Below are 22,438 nucleotides of genomic sequence, written 5' to 3' on the forward strand. Positions count from 1 at the left end.
TTTTGTGATTTTGCATACTCTTGTAATTTAATGTTTGTTGTATTTATTGAATTGTCATTAAAATTATATTTTTTATAATGTTTGTGGACGCTATACTCCGTTCTTTTTTTTGTTTCTGTAGCCAAAGTTTCAGACTGCAAATTCACTAGCAGAACTACTTTTCCATGTAGTTATACTCAATGTAAATACATTAAGACTACAAATTTCAAGTGCATGTTTTAGTCTCTTAAAATAAATCTCTTGATTGATAAAAATAAGACTATGTACAGTATAATTAAGCGTATTTGCTAATAAACTTACCCTTGTGACGAGTTGATTGTAGACAGATGTAGGTATAGATAAATAAAAAATGGCTGATGCACATATTCCACCTAGACACTGAGCTATGGCAAAAGCCAGCCCATGAAGAATATCCAATTTCCGTGCAAATATCAAGGCAAATGTGATAGCTGGGTTTAATTGGGCACCACTAATTTCACCGAAACTCTGTACCAGACTAACAACTGACAGACCTGCAGCTAGTGGTGGAGCTATAGATTGTGATGTTCCAATTCCCAGGCAAGATGATCCTAGCACCACTGTTAACAGCATGAATGTTCCCAAAAATTCTGCTAAAACAGAGCGCCAAAAACGATGTTGTCTCAGTTTCTGCAAAATCAAAGGTAAGTGCTAAATTAATTTAGATTCCTTTCATTTACATGACAAACAACACACACAGCAGTAATCACAGTGGCAGTACATGGCTTCTTAGAAGTCGCTAGGGTAATCTTTTGTGTAATTAATAAATATTGTGTTATATTCTAAATATTTAAATGTTCTTCTACAATTACTTATGTTATTACTTAAGTTATACCCATGAAGACCGTTTAAGGATTTTACCTACCTCTTTGATAACCATCCTCGCTCAATGCTAATGGAAATGTGTATGAATATATAACCTGAAGCTTTTATTTGATATCATCCACTCCTACAGATTGCCCTCCTCTGTGAACGTAACGCCTCCTAAAGACTTCATATTATGTCTAAAGTTTCCTTTTTCCTTTCATCTTCCCTTATTTTTATTGAGTCCCAGTAAATATGATAAAAGTATCAAAACTAATTTATAGTTAAAAAAAATTGTTGTAAACAGGATGTATTGTACTACATTCTATGGATTTTGCAAGCTCACAAGTTATCTTTGCATTATGAATTTTGCTTGCCTGGAAATCATTATATGAAGCCATAGTTGCTGTGGTGATCAAACCACTATGTGAATAGCAAGGTGAGCAGTGCAGCTGTTTGGACCAGGTCTTATCCCTCTTGTTCCCTTGGTGACTATTGTGCTGTTTATAATGAACTTCTTTTATCTTCAGAAATAAATGTGGGACAAATGTGCAATAACATCAAAGGGATATTAAAACTGGGAACAACTGTTCAGAAAAATAAGGTGATGCCTCTATTCTATGCAAAAAAAATAATAATTAAAAAACAAAAAAATAGTCAAGATCTAAGACTAAGGTTACATACTTCTGCTGTTTCATTTGTTGTTTAATATAAGTGTTTCCCATTATTTTAATGGGGAAAGGTAAACAGATGGATGGCCGCATTGCCAGATTTTTCCATCACCAGTGGGCGCAATAAAACTTGGATATTAGGGGTGTAACCTGAGGGCATATTGAAAGTAATGATGAGAGAACCCGTGGAAGTTGGAGTTCGGCTGAACTTGAGTTAAAAGTTTGGGTTCAGGTCCGAACTTGACCCTGAACCCAATTGAAGTTAATTGGGACCCAAACTTTGGTGCTGTAAAATGGTCTTAAGGTACCTTCACACATAACGATTTCGTTAATGATATCGTTGCAATGTCACGCTTTCTGTGACGTAGCAACGATCCAGCTATCTTTATGTGTGACAGCGACCAACGATCAGGCCCCTGCTGGGAGATTGTTGGTCGTGGGGAATGATCAGGACCTTTTTTTTGGTCGCTGATCACCCCGCTGTCATCGCTAGATCGGCGTGTGTGACGCCAATCTAGCGATGTGTTCACCTGTAACCAGGGTAAACATCGGGTTACTAAGTGTAGGGCCGCGCTTAGTAACCCGATATTTACCCTGGTTACCATTGTAAAAGTAAAAAAAACCAAAACAGTACATACTCACATTCCGATGTCTGTCACGTCCCCCGCCGTTAGCTTCCCTGCACTGACTGTCAGTGCCGGCCGTAAAGCAGAGCACAGCGGTGACGTCACCGCTGTGCTCTGCTTTACGGCCGGCGCTGACACAGTCAGTGCGGGAAGCTGACGGCGGGGGACATGACAGACATCAGAATGTGAGTATGTACTGTTTTTTTTTTTTTTTTACTTTTACAATGGTAACCAGGGTAAATATCGGGTTACTAAGCGCAGCCCTGCACTTAGTAACCCGATGTTTACCCTGGTTACCCGGGGACTTCGGCATCGTTGAAGACAGTTTCAACGATGCCGAAGTCTTTCCCCGGATCGTTGGTCGCTGGAGAGAGCTGTCTGTGTGACAGCTCCCCAGCGACCACACAATGACTTACCAACGATCACGGCCAGGTCGTATCGCTGGTCGTGATCGTTGGTAAGTCGTTTAGTGTAATGGTACCTTTAGTAAGGGCTATGGGGATGCAAAAGGAAGCAAAATTGGGGTAAGAGCATGACAATTGCCCTGCAAAGAAATGTGGATACTTAAATCCCTTAAATTAATCAGTAAACATTGAGTTAATTAGTTTACCCAACAGACTGGATAGAATCAATAGAATGATGTGAGGCTAGACAACATACAGACCAAAATCAATGTAAGTCAATGTAGACTATTCTCATCAATGTCATGCGTAAATATCCATCCATTCATTAAAGGTGCCTTCACACATAACGATATCGTTAACGATATCGTTGCAACGTCACGCTTTTTGTGATGTAGCAACGATCCCGCTAACGATCTTGTTATGTGTGACAGCGACCAACGATCAGGCCCCTGCTGGGAGATCGTTGGTCGTTGGGGAATGATCGGGACCTTTTTTTGGTCGCTGATCACCCGCTGTCATCGCTGGATCGGCGTGTGTGACGCCGATCCAGCGATGTGTTCACTTGTAACCAGGGTAAATATCGGGTTACTAAGAGCAGGGCCGCGCTTAGCAACCTGATATTTACCCTGGTTACCATTGTAAAAGTTTTAAAAAAAAAAACAGTACATACTCACATTCCGATGTCTGTCACGTCCCCCGCCGTCAGCTTCCCTGCACTGACTGTCAGCGCCGGCCGTAAAGCAGAGCACAGCGGTGACATCACCGCTGTGCTCTGGCTCTGCTTTACGGCCGGCGCTGACAGTCAGTGCGGGAAGCTGACGGTGGGGGACGTGACAGACATCGATATGTGAGTATGTAGTGTTTTTTTTTTTTACTTTTACAATGGTAACCAGGGTAAATATCGGGTTACTAAGGGCAGCCCTGCACTTAGTAACCCAATGTTTACCCTGGTTAACCGGGTGCTGCAGGCGGACTTCGGCATCGTTGAAGACAGTTTCAACGATGCCGAAGTCGTTCCCCTGATCGTTGGTCGCTGGAGAGAGCTGTCTGTGTGACAGCTCCCCAGCGACCACACAACAACTTACCAACGATCACGGCCAGGTCGTATCGCTGGTCGTGATCGTTGGTAAGTCGTTTAGTGTAACAGTACTTTAAAAGACACTGAGAGTTAATCACTGTAGTAAGAAAAGCTGACAGCTGTGAGCTGGTGTTGTTATTCTGGGAAGTGCTAATGTCCATAAAGGTTCCCAGCCTATTAATAACAGCTCACAGCTGTCTGCGTAGCCTTTACTGGTTAATAAAAAGTAGGGACCTATAGGCCTACTATATATTGTATAATGCAGCCCCATAGGCAGACTCTATAGCACAAGGCAGCCCCCATAGGCAAACTCTATACTGTATAATGCATCCCCCATAGGCAGACTCTATTGCACAAGGCAGCACCCATAGGCAGACTCTGTAGTATCAGGCAGCACCCCATAGGCAGACTCTGTAGTATAAACCAGCACCCCCATAGGCAGACCCTGTAGTATAAGACAGCACCATCATAGGCAGACCCTGTAATATAAGGCAGCACCCCATAGGCAGACCCTGTAGTTTAACACAGCACCCCCATAGGCAGACCCTGTAATATAAGGCAGCACCCCATAGGCAGACCCTGTAGTATAAGACAGCACACCCATACGCAGACCCTGTAGTATAAGGCAGCACCCCATAGGCAGATCCTGTAGTATAAGGCAGCACCCCTATAGGCAGACCCTGTAGTATAAGGCAGCACCCCCATAGGCAGACACTGCAGTATAAGACAGCGCCCCTATAGACAGACCCTGTAATATAAGGCAGCACCCCTATAGTAAGGCTGCAGTGCTAACCACTGAGCCAATTTGTAATTTTTATCCCCATTATCATGGAGTGGAACTGCGCATAAACGATCACTTCTCCATTCATTTCTTATAGGGCTGCTGAGATATGTGCACAGCTATATCTGACAGCCCCATAGGGAATTAATGGAGATTTTACCCAGCAGTGGTTGGACATCTGACCAGCTGCTCCATTTTGTAACAGGGGCAAAATGGACCCATTGGGCACGTGCTGCTCTTCAGTGCTGGTCTCAATGGCTAGACCCCACTGATCAGTAAGTTATTACTTGTTTTATATATAGGTGATAACTTGTTTTAAAGCACCACTCTAGCATTTTTTCATTGCAGTGCTGGAGTGGTGTTTCTAATTTAAGGTCTCTGACTGTAGTGTTACTCTTACCCATTGCCATCTTAACCTTCTATCAGTGCAGCTCTGGCTGGTCTTCAGCAGATTGTGACCTGCTGGATTGCTCCAGTGCCTGCTGCAGTATGCCACAGGTCACTTTTCAATGCAGTCACAAGATGGCATCGATAAAAGGTGGAGAATGTGACAGACACATAATACTAGGGGCAAGGGTCCTTACCTTAGTGGCACCACCCTAGCTCTGGAAAAAAATGCTGGAGTAGGGCTTCACAGGGACGATCTCTTTAATGCAAGATGCTGAAACGGTCAAGTGTTTCCCTTCTCACATAAACCACAATGAATATTGCAGCACTCGTGCGTGGCTATGACATCTCATCTAGTTCTTTCCGAGTCCCATTATGTCAAAATATACAGTCCTCCAGATGACTACATAGTGCACCATTAGTACCTTCCCCTTTGGTGCTCCCTGACACTTTTCTTCTTCCTAATATGCAAAATACATGTGAGCAGCTGCCAGAAGCCTGTCAGTTAGCAGATGGGTTGAGGGTTGCACAGAAGAGCATTGTGAGCTGCATGTGGCCCCTGGGCCACAGATTGTGCACCCCTGCTTTAAAGCAACATAAAATGTCATCCAGAGTATTTTTTTATATCTTATATATAATTGCCTAGAATACTACTTCCTGCAATTTGTGCCAACTTCCGTGGCTTTGTCCGGAGTTAATGTCCGGAGCTAATGTCCGGAGCTAATGTCCGGAGATAAGTGACGTCAACAGTGTCCAGTGTCTGATTGGTTGCCGCCTGCTGCGAGCGACCAATCAGAAACGTGCCGTACTGTGACACACTCCGCCCGCCATTTTGGTGTGATTTTTGAATTTTTACCTCACAGCAAGTTTCTACTGCGTGGAGGCGGGCCCAGTGACGTTGCTCTTCAAGCTCCTGCCGAATTTCAAGTATATATGGATTCTAGACTCCCGATTCTTTAGCATCGGGCTGCCATCTAGTTTATTATAATTGTGTACAAATGGCTAAATTTGATAGAAAACTAAAGGTTGTCACACGAAATATAGACCTGATCATTGCTACTACTAGTGGAGTTCCAGACAGGATAACGATCCCTTTCAGTATTTCTTATTCTAGATTACTTTAGTGGAACTCTAAAGAGACATAACATGGGACTATATTTTTTCTGCTGGATTTGTAAAATGCTGTGACTAGATTTAAGTGGCCAAATAAGTTGGCTTTAGGGAGGATTCACTCTTAGCAGATTTTGAGCTTTTTGGCCTTTGCGGTACTTTATAGCATCAAAAAACTGTCAGAAAAGCATATATTCAATTCCAGGAGTTCTTGGTCCATTGGGGCAGATTTACTACTGTTGTGTGATATTTGGACAGTGTGAATATAGATGTGGAAGTCAGATAATACAGTCACAGTGGTAAACACTGTTTGATTTGGCGCATTTCTGACTCCCTTCAGACTTTTCTTTTTTAGATCATGTAGGTAGCCGACAGGGAGGATACTGGACGGAGTGTATTTCTCTCCCAGAAAGTGAGATATTAAAAGCCGGGTAGTACTGGTTGGTGCAGCTGCTTAGGTGATGAGCCGTTTTATTTATTGTAGCTCTGGGACGGTTTTTATTGGAGAGATGAGTAGGATTTAGTAGTGGGATTGATCACTCCCACTCTCATTCCAGAATATGTAGTACAGACACATAAAGGGCTGAAGAAAAACCTCAGAGAGTGACACAGCCTCTGGACTGAAATGGTGTATTTCTTGGAAGGATATGCACGACCGTTAAATGTGCTAAAAGCTGAGCTGCCGGAGGGTCAAATCCCGCATACATCCCTGGTAGCACGAGTCAGGGATATGGTGTATTAGTTAGTGTCCAGCCAGGCAAATCTTTATTGTTTTTTGGTTACTTTACTGTTTGCTGCATTTTGGATGAAAATAAAAGCCCCATGTTTGCTTTAGGGTATGTTCATATGGCGCCCCAGGGTCCTGGTCAGGGTCACAGTAATGTCGCTTTCCTCACGGGGAGAGTGATGCTACGTTTGGAGGCAAGAAAGGATAACTGTAACGAATAAAAGAGAGAAAATAGCATATGGACGGCACTGCCCCAACTAAATCCATAATCTTCGCACGAGCTCCTTTTCTTCTCCCCCGGCCATGGAGTTTTAATTGTGAAGACTCAATAAAATTTGCTACTTTGAAGATTGGTGAGTGCATCCTGCTTTCGTCTTTTGCTACCAAGGATAACTGTAACCAGGTACCACAAACATGCAACACATTCACACTCCAGGCCACCAGGGGGAGCTTTTGATCCTATCTACTAGGTGACTCCCCCATATATATATATATATATATATATATATATATATATAACTGGTAGTCTGTAGGGAAAGTTAGTGAGTTCCAGACAGCAGTCTGAGGAGGTCAGAGGGTTTACGGAGCTGTGTAGGCCACAGTGCTACAGCCCCTGGAAAGAGACATTTAGAAAGCAGAATTTATTGCAGTGAGTGTGCAGAAGAGGAAGCACAGGAGAGGATACCAGAAGGGGACCAGCCCCGAGCAGGCTGCCTCCTTCTGTGGTAGCCGGAACACAGAGGTTGTAAGGACCTCCACGCCTTACATCAGAGACCGGAAGGACAGCTGAACTTCAAGTTCCCTGTCCGACCCAACACCCAGGAGGCACGGTGACACCCTTCAGAGCCGGGTCATCTAAGAGAGCCTATAAACAGGCTCAAGTCACCAGTCATACGGGTTATGTCCTATCCTACCCGGGGGACAGAGAGAGAGAGAGCTAACATCTGTGAGGACCTTATGTGAAGCTTCTAGCAGTAAGGGACGACACCACTACAGCACAAAGGAAGGCTTCTATTTTCCACCTGGATAAGGGGACTCTGGACTTGCCTCCAAACTGGCCAGACCCTACTTGCCCTGTGATCCAGTGCCCTGGACTGTGGCTGCTGAAGTCTTCAGTAAACAAGGTAAAGAGACTGCAAACCTGTGCCCTCGTTCCTTACTGCACCCCTCACCATTCTACCATCCTCACACTGGGAAGCCCTGGGGATCTACTTCACCTGTGGTAAGGTATACCATCTAGCTGCCATAACATCATCCCAGGGGGGCCCCTTAAAGCAGCGTCGGTCGCCACTGACCGAATACCACAGGTGGTGTCACGAACATAAACTTTATTCCCTTTAAAGACCTTTCCCTTTTACATGGGCGCCCAGGGCCACGGACTGGGTCGCAGCCACCGTGACATTCCCCTGTCAACACCGGACCCGGTACCGAGTACCCCACGGCCCTGGCGGGCGACTCATCTTTGGCGTCACGAACAGGATGAACTGACCCAGCAAACCGGGTCATGTGTGCCTAAAAGACTGTGCCTAACTGTTTTGTGCTGAGAGACTGTGTATCGTAAAATGCCGCCAAAGCCGCCGCCTGTTGTGAATTCTGTGGCAGAGCTCCCTCCTGTGGTCACAAGTGGTACTTCGGCTGATTCTCTCTGTGAGCTTCCGTTGGTGGAGGAGAGTGGTACTGCGGCTTCTGAGTTTCCTTCCTCAGGTGATGTGGTGAAGTCGTTAGGTGCTGCTCTATTTAACTCCACCTAGTGCTTTGATCCTGGCCTCCAGTCAATGTTCTAGTATTGGACCTGTTTCCTCCTGGATCGTTCCTGTGGCCTGCTGCTCTGCATAGCTAAGTTCTGCTTTTGCTATTTTTGCTGTTTTTTCTGTCCAGCTTGCTTATTTGTTTTTTTTTCTTGCTTGCTGGAAGCTCTGGGACGCAGAGGGTGTACCTCCGTGCCGTTAGTTCGGTACGGAGGGTCTTTTTGCCCCCTTTGCGTGGTTTTTTGTAGGGTTTTGTGTTGACCGCAAAGTTACCTTTCCTATCCTCGCTCTGTTCAGAAAGTCGGGCCTCACTTTGCTAAATCTATTTCATCTCTACGTTTGTCTTTTCATCTTAACTCACAGTCATTATATGTGGGGGCTGCCTTTTCCTTTGGGGTATTTCTCTGAGGCAAGGTAGGCTTATTTTCTATCTTCAGGCTAGCTAGTTTCTCAGGCTGTGCCGAGTTGCATAGGGAGCGTTAGGCGCAATCCACGGCTGCCTCTAGTGTGGTTGGAGAGGATTAGGGATTGCGGTCAGCAGAGTTCCCACGTCTCAGAGCTCGTTCTATGTTTTTGGGTTATTGTCAGGTCACTGTATGTGCTCTGACTTCTATGTCCATTGTGGTACTGAATTACCTTATCATAACAGCCGCCATTAAAGCGTCATGAGGAGCGCTGGAGAAGAAGTGAGTGTTATTGTGGGTGGGCCCAGCAGAGCGGCGCGAAGAACATGCCCGCCCCCTGCCAGCACTGTGATGTGAGGAAGAACCGGGAATCAAGATAGCAGAGTGAGGTGAGCAGACCCCGGAGTGTGGGATGGAGCAAGAGGACTCTTCCAGCCGGGACCTGCAAGAACTGCACCCGTCACCGACGATGAGCCCGGACCTCCTGCCGAGAGAGATGGAGGAGCTGGCCCGACGACTCCTGCAGACCCAGATGACAGCGGTGACTGCACGGAAGGAGTCCCTGATCAAAAAGATGACAACCACAAAGCGACAAAATTTTTCCATATTTTGGTCCACAGAGTCATTTGAGGTCTTGTTTTTTGCGGGACGAGTTGACATTTTTATTGTTAATATTTTCGGGCACGTGGCATTTTTTGATCGCTTTTTATTCAGATTTTTGTGAGGCAGAATGACCAAAAACCAGCTATTCATGAATTTCTTTTTTTTTTTTTGGGGGGGGGGGGGGGGGGCATTTATACCGTTCCGCGTTTGGTAAAATGGATAAAGCAGTTTTATTCTTCGGGTCAGTACGATTACAGTGATACCTCGTTTATATCATTTTTTTATGTTTTGGCGCTTTTATACTATAACTATTTTACAGAAAAAAAAATTATTTTTGCATCGATTTATTCTGAGAACTATAACTTTTTTATTTTTTTGCTGATGATGCTGTATGGTGGCTCATTTCTTGCGGGACAAGATGATGGTTATTTATATCCATCTTTTTGATCACGTGTTATTCCACTTTTTGTTCGGCGGTATGATAATAAAGCGTTTTTTGCCTCGTTTTTTTTTTTACGGTATTCACTGAAGGTTATGGATGCGGCGATACTAAATATGTGAACTTTTATTGTTTTTTTATTTATTTAGATAAAGGAATGTATTTATTGGAACAATATTTTTTTATTATTATTATTTATTCAGGATTTTTTTTTTTTTACACATGTGAATTTTTTTTTTTACTTTGCCCCAGGGAGGGACATCACAGTAAAGTGACAGATCGCTGACCTGACACCTTGCTGTGCACTGTGTCAGATCAGCGATCTGACGTGCACTCCTGGAGGCTTCCCGGCGCCTGCTCTGAGCAGGCGCTGTGAAGTCACTTCCCTGCAGGACACGGATGCAGCCCCGCAACCATTTTGGATCTGGGCCTGCTGCAGGGAGGAGGAGGTAAGGACCCTCGGAGCAACGTGATGACATCGTGTTGCTCCAAGGGTCTCAGGGAAGCACGCAGGGAGCCCCCTCCCTGCACGATGCTTCCCTATACCGCCGGAACACTGTGATCATGTTTGACCACTCCTGGCTTATAGTGCCAGAAGTCAGCTGCGATAGTCAGCTGACACCCGGCCGCGCTCCCCTCGTGAGCGCGGCTGATGGCGCAGGACATACTATTCCATCCTTGAGAAGTAGGGCCCACCCCACATGGACGGAATAGTACGTCCAATGGCAGAAAGGGGTTAAAGGGTTCCCACGTTTAAAGGGATCCTATGTTTGCAAAAGTTACATTTCGTTTAAAGACACTCGAGTCGTGGACAGTGAGTGGCTCACAAACTTTCAATTGTAAATAGTTTGCACCTTCTTAAAGGTGCTTCCTACTGGTTTTACAAAGGAGCTTTTAAAAAGACTGCTTCTAATGTCACTGTGAAAGTTGCTTTGTTTTCTAGAGACCTGAAGAAAAACCCGTTTGGCGCGGCAGAATTCCAGGTCTGGATACACGCCTTGTAGACCGCCCAAGGCAACGTTGGGGGTTAATAACGGGTCCCTCGCATCGTGGCTGCTGTTCAAAAGTTAATGATTGACTTGAGTATTAATTGCACTCAGTATTGAAAGACTTGAAAGTTGACTTGTTGCACTTTGCTAGTTAGAATTGTATGTTGCACGCTAGAAAGTTAATATATTAAAGAGTTAATATAGTAAATAAAAATAAAATTGAGACTTGAATTTAGACAGATAGTTATGAAGATAACTCAAGATGATCCACTTTTGAATAAAATGAACGAGATGCAGTAAACCCGTGGGGATTAGTCGAACGTTTTGCACTTAGAAGATAATGAAAATGTTTATGTAGCACTTAAAAGATAGTATACCCCTAGAGGGTACTTGCACTTAGTAGTTGTTATATTGTTTTCTATTCTTATCAAAATAGGCCCACAATGTAAATATGTTTTGCAACGTTTAAGTGTCCTTACCTCCCATAAAGGGAAGCACCAGTTTGCATTAACTTGTTTACTCATATAGCATTTTAAAAATTGTATGTCTTCTTGCATTAACATGTATTGTTGTTCTTCTTTTCCCAGTCCGGGAGAACTGGATTTAACGGGGGGGAGTGTGGTGCCCCAGGGTCCTGGTCATCACAGTAATGTCGCTTTTGGAGGCAAGAAAGGATAACTGTAATCAGGTACCACAAACATGCAACACATTCACACTCCAGGCCACCAATGGGAGCTTTTGATCCTATTTATTAGGTGACTCCCCATATATATATATATACTAGCTATTGAACCCGTTCTACGCCCGGGTGGCAAGCATTTATATTGGTATATGGTCTCCATCCTGGTATGTGCTGCTCCATCCTGCGTCCCCATCCTGTCATGTGCTGCTCCATCCTGCGTCCCCATCCTGTCATGTGCTGCTCCATCCTGCATCCCCATCCTGTCATGTGCTGCTCCATCCTGCATCCCCATCCTGTCATGTGCTGCTCCCATCCTGCGCCCCCGTTCTGTCATGTGCTGCTCCCATCCTGCGCCCCCGTTCTGTCATGTGCTGCTCCCATCCTGCGCCTCCATTCTGTCATTTGCTGCTCCCATCCTGTCATGTGCTGCTCCCATCCTGTGCCCCGTTCTGTCATGTGCTGCTCCCATCCTGCGCCCCCGTTCTATCATGTGCTGCTCCCATCCTGCGCCCCCGTTCTGTCATGTGCTGCTCCCATCCTGCTCCCCTGTTCTGTCATGTGCTGCTCCCATCCTGCGCCTCCATTCTGTCATGTGCTGCTGCCATCCTGCGCCCCCGTTCTGTCATGTGCTGCTCCCATCCTGCGCCCCCGTTCTGTCATGTGCTGCTCCCATCCTGCTCCCCTGTCCTGCTCCCATCCTGCGCCCATTCTGTCATGTGCTGCTGCCATCCTGCGCCCGTTCTGTCATGTGCTGCTCCCATAGTGCGCCCGTTCTGTCATGTGCTGCTGCCATCCTGCGCCCGTTCTGTCATGTGCTGCTGCCATCCTGCGCCCGTTCTGTCATGTGCTGCTCCCATCCTGCTCCCCTGTTCTGTCATGTGCTGCTGCCATCCTGCGCCCGTTCTGTCATGTGCTGCTCCCATCCTGCGCCCCCGTTCTGTCATGTGCTGCTCCCATCCTGCTCCCCTGTCCTGCTCCCATCCTGCACCCATTCTGTCATGTGCTGCTGCCATCCTGCGCCCGTTCTGTCATGTGCTGCTCCCATAGTGCGCCCGTTCTGTCATGTACTGCTGCCATCCTGCGCCCGTTCTGTCATGTGCTGCTGCCATCCTGCGCCCGTTCTGTCATGTGCTGCTCCCATCCTGCTCCCCTGTTCTGTCATGTGCTGCTGCCATCCTGCGCCCGTTCTGTCATGTGCTGCTCCCATCCTGCGCCACCATTGTATTATATGCCCCCCATAAGACGCTCCAGTGTGCTGCTGCCATATAAAAAAAAATAAAAAATACCATACTCACCTATCGTCCGGCTCCACTGCAGGTGTGTCTTCAAGAAAATGGCGCCGGAAAGCGCGGACTGCGCAGGCGCCGATTCCGGCAGCAGGAATCGGCGCCTGCGCAGTCCACGCTTTCCGGCGCCATTTTCTTGAAGACACACTCCGGCTCCTCTGCCTGTGACTGGTAAGTCAGAGGGCGGCGCCAGCGCGCATTAAGCACGTCATCGCGCCCTCTGAACTGTCACAGCAGAGGAGCCGGGAGACTGAGCCGCACGCAGCGTTGGAACGGGGAAAGGTGAATATACTTACCCTCCTGGCGGTCCCTGACTCTCCGGTGGAGATCGCGGTATGCGTTCAGTGCTTACGCATATTGCGATCTCCTGGGAGCATCACTCTGTGGGGGCCAGACTGCGCCGGCGCTTGCGCCTGCGCAGTCTATAAAGGCTTCGGACAGAGTGACGCTCCCAGCGTTATATTATAGATATATATATATAACTGGTAGTCTGTAGGGAAAGTTAGTGAGTTCCAGACAGCAGTCTGAGGAGGACAGAGGGTTTACAGAGCTGTGTAGACCACAGTGCTACAGCTCCTAAATTTAGATAGCAGAACTGATTGCAGTGAGTGTGCAGAAGAGAAAGCACAGTAGAGGATACCAGAGGGAGACCAGGCCCGAGCAGGCTGCCTCCTTCTGAGGCGCAGAAATCCGGTAGCCGGAACAGGTTGTAAAGACCTCCACGCCTTACATCAGAGACCGGCAGGACTGACGAACTTCAAGTTCCCTGTCTGACCCAACACCCAGGAGGCACGGTGACACCCTTCAGAGCCGGGTCATCTAAGAGAGCCTGTAAACAGGCTCAAGTCACCAGTCATACGGGTTATCAAAGTAAAAGGAACAGCATCCAGTCCAGGTGATAAAAGAATCCAATATCTTTATTCTGCCATAATGCGACGTTTCGACCTAAAATGGTCTTTATCAAGCCTTTTAAGGTCGTAACGTCTTTTACTTTGAAGACTGTTTATTTCCAATTGGAAATAATTTCCAATTGGGTCGTTGGACTGGAGCGTGCATCCCACTATTGATGTGCTCTCAGCTGCCTTCCTTTTTTATCATCAGTCATATGGGTTATGTCCTATCCTACCCGGGGAACAGAGAGAGAGAGATAACATCTGTGAGGTCCTAATGTGAAGCTTCTAGCAGTAAGGGACTACACCACTACAGCACAAAGGAAGGCTTCTATTTTCCACCTGGATAAGGGGACTCTGGACTTGCCTCCAAACCAGCCAGACCCTACTTGCCCTGTGATCCAGTGCCCTGGACTGTGGCTGCTGAAGTCTTCAGTAAACGAGGTAAAGAGACTGCAAACCTGTGTTCTCGTTCCTTACTGCATCCCTCACCATTCTAGAAAAAAATCAAAAACAGGCAGAGATGCTTACCTGTCTAAATGGGCCTCAATACAATTGCACTACCAGGGTGCAGCGGACCCAAGTAAAATGGCAACTGCACAGGTTCAATACCAAATGAAACAGCCAGCCTTCAATCAGGGATTGGCCGTGTAGTGCACCAATGCAAAAAAATATACTCTGTATGTGGCAATGTTCACACAAGGAATGCAGAGCATCTGGTTCTCAGCCTATTAATGACGCGCTATGGCGGGCTGCTCAGTGCTAACTATGATGCATCCTGTGTGAACAGAGGCCACAGTTTACAGAACCATTTGGGCCCAACTTCACCCTGAAAAAAATATAATGTGCAAAAAAACATCAATATATGTAAGGTATTGGTTGATATTCTGGCCATAAGCTCACCATTCTACCATCTTCACACTGGGAAGCCCTGGGGATCTACTTCACTTGTGGGAAGGTATACCATCTAGCTGCCATAACATCACCCCACGGGGGACCCTTAAAGCAGCATCAGTCCCCACTGACCGAATACCACAGGTGGCATCATGAACATAAACTTTATTCCCTTTAAAGACCTTTCCCTTTTACATGGGTGCCCAGGGCCATGGACCGGGTCGCAGCCACCATGACATTCTCCGGTAAACACCGGTACCGAGTACGCCACGGCCCTGGCGGGCGACTCATTCACCTTGGGTGTTTTTGCTGGGGGTTTTTTTTTTGCTGCTTTTTTATGCAAATATTCAGCTGCTTTTTACAGTACCAGCAAAGCCTATGATATTTCAGAAATCTCATGCGCACACATTGTTTTTTTGTCATCAGGATTTTGTGCTTTGCAGCGGTTTTTTTACATAGAGCATGACACTTCTTTCAGTGATTTTGCAGCGTTTTTCACCCATTGACTTGAATGGATGGTAAAAAAAATGCTGCAGATATGCAGGATGACTTTTTTTGCAGCGTATTTGCTGAAGGAAAGGCAAGGACAGCAGGATGTGACCTCACAGAAAGCTCTGATATATCTAGATGGCAGGCTGCATGGTTGCATGATGCGTCCACACAGCTTGTCATCCAGCAGAGCGGACCTGAACCCCATTCACTTGAATGGGGGGGCTCGTCAATACAGTGTTTGACACACTGTCATATAAATGACTGCGTGGCACACACCTCTTCTGATCGGCATTGAAATCATCCCCAAAAAGACAGAGTGAACACTCAGCTGTGATCCGGTCACTGGTGTCAGCTGATGGGACTACTGCTCCCATCATCCGACGCCTGCTGCCGCTAATAACAGTAAGAGCAGGAGCAGATGATGGGGGTATTCATCAGCCACTCATGCGCTGTAAATAAATAATAAAAAAAAAACCTGCATGGGTTCCCCCTATTTTTGATTACAAGCCAGGCAAATCTCACAGCTGTGGGCTGCAACCCTCAGCTGTCAGCATTAGCAAGGCTACTTTTCCAGAATAGAAGGGTCCCCACATTTTTTTAATTATTTAAACAAATAATAAAAAAATGGCTTGGGGTCCCCCCAATTTTGACAACCAGCCTTGCTAAAGCAGACAGCTGTAGCCTGGTATTCTCAGGCTGGTAAGGGGCCATGGATATTGGCCCCCCAACCTAAAAATAGCAGCCCGCAGCTGCCCAGAAAAGGCCCATCTATTAGATGCCCTGAATCTGTGACAGGTGGGGTTCATATTTGTGGGATTGATGTCACCTTTGTAGTGTCAGGTGACATCAAGGCCACGAATTAGTTATGGAGAAGCGTCTATAAGACACCTATCCATTACTAATCTTATAGTTGTATGGTAACTAAAGACACAGTCAGAATAAAGTCTTTTATTAGTAATAAAGCAAAACACACTTTTCCATTTTTATTTAAAAATAACAAAACAGTTATACTCACCTAACGCCTATTCCACCAAAGCCCTCTTTCTCCTGTAATAAACCCAAAACATTAAACAACCATATCCCTCACCTGTCAGTCGTTCTATCCCACGCAGTAATCTATGTCTGGGGGATAATTTGTTTTCAACCTGGACGGTGCCAAGATGCGACCGACCAGGCTGAGAACCACTGGTGAATGAGCTGCTGCGAGCGCAGCCTCAGTGACGTCACTGAGGCTGAATTTCCAGCCAGGCAGAACGTCAGTGACCTCGGTGAGATACCGGCTAGCACCATGAGAAAGTTGTACAGTGCAGAGGCTATTTGTATTTTCTGTATGTAATCCATCTCTTCTATCCTGTCGGCTCCTGCTGTGATTTCACTGTACACGGCAGATGAATTGCCGGCTGTTCTTCTATCTATGTATGTAATATATAAATATACACTGCTCAAAAAAATAAAGGGAACACTAAAATCCCACACCCTAGATATCACTGAATGAAATATTCCAGTACTAAATCTTTATTCATTACATAGTGGAATGTGTTGGGAACAATAAAACCTACAAATGATCAACATAAATCACAACTAATATCCCACATAGGTCTGGAGTTGAAATTATGCTCAAAATCAAAGTGAAAAATTAAGTTACAGGCTGATCCAACTTCAGTGGAAATACCTCAAGACAAGGAAATGATGCTCAGTAGTGTGTGTGGCCTCCACGTGCCTGTATGACCTCCCTACAACACCTGGGCATGCTCCTGATGAGGTGGCGGATGGTCTTCTGAGGGATCTACTCCCAGACCTGGACTAAAGCATCCGCCAACTTCTGGACAGTCTGTGGTGCAAAGTGACATTGGTGGATGGTGCGAAACATGATGTCCCAGATGTGTTCAATCGGATTCAGGTCTGGGGAACGGGCAAGCCAGTCCATAGCTTCAATGCCTTCATCTTGCAGCAACTGCTGACACACTCCAGCCACATGAAGTCTGGCATTTATCTGATTTAGGAGGAACCCAGGGCCAACCGCACCAGCATATGATCTCACAAGGGGTCTGAGGATCTCATCTCGGTACCTAATGGCAGTCAGGCTACCTCTGGCTAGCACATGGAGGGCTGTGTGGCCCTCCAAAGAAATGCCACCCCACACTATTACTGACCCACTGCCAAACCGGTCATGCTGAAGGATGTTGCAGGCAGATCGCTCTCCGTGGCATCTCCAGACTCTCACGTCAGTCACGTGCTCAGTGTGAACCTGCTTTCCTTTTCTGGTGTTCTGCGGCAAATGCCAAGCGTCCTGCACGGTGTTGGGCTGTGAGCACAACCCCCATCTGTGGAAGACGGGCACTCAGACCATCCTCATGGAGTCAGTTTTTAACCATTTGTGCAGACACATGCACATTTGTGGCCTGCTGGAGGTGATTTTTCAGGGCTCTGGCAGTGCTTCTTCTGTTCCTCCTTGCACAAAGGCTGAGATAGCGGTCCTGCTGCTGGGTTGTTGCCCTTCTACGGCCCCCTCCACGTCTCCTGGTGTACTGGCCTGTCTCCTGGTAGCACCTCCAGCCTCTGAACACTACACTGACAGACACAGCAAACCTTGCCACAGCTTGCATTGATGTGCCATCCTAGATGAGTTGCACTACCTTAGCCACTTGTGTGGATTGTAGAGTCCTTCTCATGCTACCACGAGTGTGAAAGCACAACCAACATTCAAAAGTGACCAAAACATCAGCCATAAAGCATTGGCACAGAGATATGGTCTGTGGTCCCCACCTGCAGAACCACTCCTTTTATGGGGGGTGTCTTGATAACTGCCAATAAGTTCCATCTATTGTCTATTCCATTTGCACAACAGCATGTGAAATTGATTGTCAAACACTGTTGCTTCCTAAGTGGACAGTTTGATTTCACAGAAGTTTGATTTACATGGAGTTATATTCTGTTGTTTAAGTGTTCCCTTTATTTTTTTTTTGAGCAGTGTGTGTGTCACTGACATCTTTATATCTATGTATTCTATGTGTATATATCTATTCTATTTATTATATCCTAACCTGTCACTCTGTTATTTCACTGTACACAGCAGATGAATTGCCGGCTGTTCTTCTATCTATGTATGTTATATATACATATATGTGTGTGTGTCACTGACATCTATATACAGTATCTATTTATTCTATGTGTATATATCTATTCTATCTATTCTTTTCTAACCTGTCACTCTATGATTTTAATGTACTCGGCACATGAATTGCAGGCTGTTCTTTTATCTATGTATGTATGTAATATATATATATATATACACACACACACATAGTCAAAATTGTTGGTACCTCTCGTTTAATGACAGAAAAACCCACAATGGTCACAGAAATAACTTGAATCTGACAAAAGTAATAATAAATAAAAAATCTATGAAAATTAACAAATGAAAGTCAGACATTGCATGAGAGGAGGAACCATGGTATCAGTCGCTTGTAGACTTTTATTTTTTGTCGCAGTTAATAAATGGCTAAAATGATTTCTGCTAGAAATTTGTGTAATAAAATCTGCCCCAGAGTGCAACCATTGCAGATAATAATTGTTGGAAACTTCTGTGATGTGTGAACATAGGAATATTGGAATGTTCTGGCTGAATTCTGTATGCACAGCTTACAATAGTGTAACATTTATTTAGTTTGGTGTAGAATAGGGAAATTACATAGTATAATGTATGAATATGATGTGTCTGTATCTTCGGGTTTCCCTATCTCTTCCATATTTCATTTCCATCGACAGCACTTGAACTTTTTGCAGTATAATTAATGATACGAGTTTCATTATTTTTTCCCTCATTTTGTTTTTCATGCAGAGCAAGGACAGAAAATTGAATGCAGATTTAAGCTAAACAACAGACATCAGCAAAACAACACAGGTCCAGCATTAGGATGAACCATACAGGGAGAAAAGCTATTGTCATGTGGCCCTTTATTCAGTGCTGGCATAGAGAGTACATGCAGGGGCGGGAGTGTGAGCAGAGCTGGGGAGGGGGCCCTAATTGTATTCCAGCAGTGTTCTGTGTTCATAATGCTGATGCATTAGGTTCTTTAATAGAAAACAGCCAGAACAATCAGAAAACTGCAATAAGCATTAAACTTATCTAAAAATCCCCATCAGTCTACAACTGTGAACACATTTGTTTGAAAATACTCCACCTATTTAGTGATGTGTCAGGCTGTGTTAGCATTGTGACTTGTTTTCTGCTCAGTTGCCTACATTTACCTGTGAAATTCTCTAATCAAGCATCTATTGTAATGACACAAAATAATGGCACTCCTCAGTACTGCAAAATAGAATACTGATCATAGGGAGTGCAGAGGTAAGAGAGGCAAATGGGTTCTTACTCCTGAGGGTCCATAGACAGTGATGATAGGAGATCAGCAGCACCTTATGTGTGGTCAATATGGAGGAATACTTGGCCACATTAACTAGTACTGGCACATAGCTGAACGATACACCAGTTTGTAGCATGCACTATTTTCCCCCTCTATTTTGCCACTCTAGGACATCTAGAAAACATCCAACTTACAGAAGATATGGTCCTAGTTACGGCAGACGTTGAGGCTCTGTACTCATGTATAAAACACTCAGATGGCTTACAAGCAGTGGAGAAATATCTTGCAAACAGTAATTTGGAGAGGGACATATCTGAGTTTGTTCTCGCCCTACTGAGATTTATCTTAACACATAATGTCTTTACCTTTGCGGGAAAAATTTTCCTGCAACGGCAGGGTACGGCGATGGGGGCCTCATGTGCCCCCTCGTACGCAAATTTGTTCATGGGAGCATGGGAATGGTTGATATTCCAGGAAGGTGAGATTCAAGGAATGGAGCGAATCCAAAATTGGATTCGCTTCATTGATGACATTCTGTTCATCTGGGAAGGACCAATTGAGGAACTCAATGCTCTCATGGACAGATTAAATCAAAATGATAGAAATATAAAATTAACATTCAAATATGGACGTGAGATTGATTTTCTAGATCTATGTATAACAACACTTCCCGATGGACACTTATCCACAACTATATTTCGTAAACCCACAGCAACTAATTCGCTTCTACATGCGTCTTCGCTACATCCGAAATCCACCACTAACAGCATACCTATTGGTCAATTCTTACGCGTCAAGAGAATTTGCTCGGAAGAAACACAGTTTGAGGCACAATCGAAAGCACTGAGGGAAAGATTCCAGGACAGAGGATACAATCGAAGGACTATCCAAAAGGGATATTGGAGAGCAAAAAACACTCCAAGACAACAACTGTTACATAAGAATCAACCTATCCCAATGACAAAAGAACAGGATAACTAGGTAAGGTTCATTACTAACTACAGTAATGAATGGTACAAACTACGCAATATAGTCCAAAAACATTGGAATATATTGCTTACTGACCCGATCCTCAATAAAATCCTCCCGAAGGGCCCTTCTTTTGTAGCCAAGAGAGCCCCGAGCTTACGAGACATATTGGTGCACAGTACTTATGATCCCAAAAAAACAACTAGGGATAAAAGAAATGTCATGAAGAAAGGGTTTTTCCATGTGGAATGTGCAAGGGCTGTGCCAACATGAAGAAAAGTACTACATTCAAAAATCAAGAAGGCACACGTACCTTTGAAATTAGAACAAACATTACATGTTCATCTAAAGGCATAATTTATTATGCCACATGCCCATGCGATAAAATTTATGTGGGTATGACTAGTCGGGAGCTCAAAATCAGGGTTCGTGAGCATTGCCTTGATATTAACAAAGCCAAAACAGCCCTTGATGACACCACATTGAAAACCCTACCTAGACACTTTAAGCGGTACCACCAATGTAATTCTAGACTGCTGTCAGTTAAGGGTATTGATATGTTGGACTTGGGTTTCAGGGGGGGTGACATGGGCAAGAGACTGGCAAAGAAAGAGTGCCAATGGATCTACAGATTGGGAACAATGGTCCCACAGGGCCTAAATGAAAGCTTTGGCTTTGGTGCTTTTTTGTAACGTAACTTTAGGATATCGAGGTGGTAGTACGGCAGGGGGTTATACATGCTCAATTTGAGACTACATGCATACTCTCTTTTTAATGTTTTATTTAGTCGTAGTTTGTCTTTATTAATTTTGGTGTTTTGTATTTCTTATAGTATACTTACCTTTTGGTTTGTGATCAATTGGGCTTTGCTTGTCTTGGATGGAGGAAATACGAACTGACCTGGAGAATACTCTGGAGGGATGTTGTCGAGTGGAGGTCCTGAAGGAAGATATCGTTGTGAGAAAGGAAATAAGGAAAAACAGGAGAAAAACATACTAAATTGGAAAATCGTAACGTCAAATAGTCTATTTTAAATTATACAGTGTCAATTGGGTTGTAATTTTGAAAATTTATGTGTTTAATATCAAAACATATATTGTTTATGACGCTGATTATTTGATATATATTGAGGGAGTTTGTTAATTATTATTGGGGATTGATATTTGCCCCCTTGGTTATATACAAGGGATATTTTATGTCATTTTATATGTCTACACAAATTGAGCTTTATATGCATATACATGGCGGACTTATATTAAATCCGTCAGGTATATTGACAGTTATAGTCACATCTGTGTTAACATCTCACTATAATAAGACACATATACCCATAAATCATTATACCATCACCAAACCAATTTTATCTCTACACACATGTTTACTAGTAGATTCATCTCACTATTTATCAACAACAACAATTAAGCCTTATGGCTTCACACAATGGTCACTTTAATTGTACTATGATATGTATTCCATTTTGCCACTTCCTTCAGAAAAAACTTTTATAAACTTGTGATCACAACACATTCCCTTGTATTTTTAATCTTTAATTTTTATTATTAATCATACATTCTTCTTCCTCCTCCAATCTTTTTCATCTTTATTATTATCCAAATTATTTCTTCTTTTTTTCCTTAGGGGCAGAGCGCCTGTGTGGATCGCAGAACTGTGAGGATCTGTGAGCGGCCAATGAGGAGAATGAGATAGCATAGTTGTACTTACGAACGACCTGCTGCCTCTGACCCTATGGCTGCGACCTGATCCTCCATTTATTACAGGTCTATGCAGATCAGCACAGGCGCCGATGCGCCCCGCAGCCTATCGGGTAACACTCTAGTAGGTTAAATCCATTGCGGCGTCTATAGTAACCTTAGAGACGTTATGGTCTCCACAACATAGACTTCGACTTCCGGTTTCCGAACACTGACGACATAGGAAGCCTCCCTCTAAACTTCCGGTATCCTGTGCTACATTAGAGGTTCTCTCTGTGGCATTTCCGACTTTCGTACACCGTGTCCTAGTAACGAATTTCCGGGATCCGCATTTTATCATTATGATCACCGGATTAAAAT

At 44.7% G+C, this 22,438-nt stretch overlaps 1 protein-coding gene across 2 annotated transcripts in view; it reads right to left on the bottom strand.

Moving 5' to 3' along the window:
- LOC138672270 (aquaporin AQPAe.a-like) overlaps positions 1-22,438 on the bottom strand; it is a 97,893-nt gene that overhangs the window by 21,160 nt on the left and 54,295 nt on the right. Inside the window, exons 2-3 of one of the 2 annotated variants that reach the window (XM_069760232.1) lie at positions 21,208-21,305; positions 301-648 (exon numbers count right to left, since the gene is read on the bottom strand). In XM_069760232.1, the coding sequence (XP_069616333.1) occupies positions 301-648; positions 21,208-21,305 (446 nt within the window). The remainder of the gene's footprint in view (positions 1-300; positions 649-21,207; positions 21,306-22,438) is intronic. The other variant, XM_069760233.1, reaches the window with a different exon arrangement.

The sequence above is a fragment of the Ranitomeya imitator genome, chromosome 3 (assembly GCF_032444005.1).
Source record: "Ranitomeya imitator isolate aRanImi1 chromosome 3, aRanImi1.pri, whole genome shotgun sequence".
Lineage (NCBI taxonomy): Eukaryota > Metazoa > Chordata > Amphibia > Anura > Dendrobatidae > Ranitomeya > Ranitomeya imitator.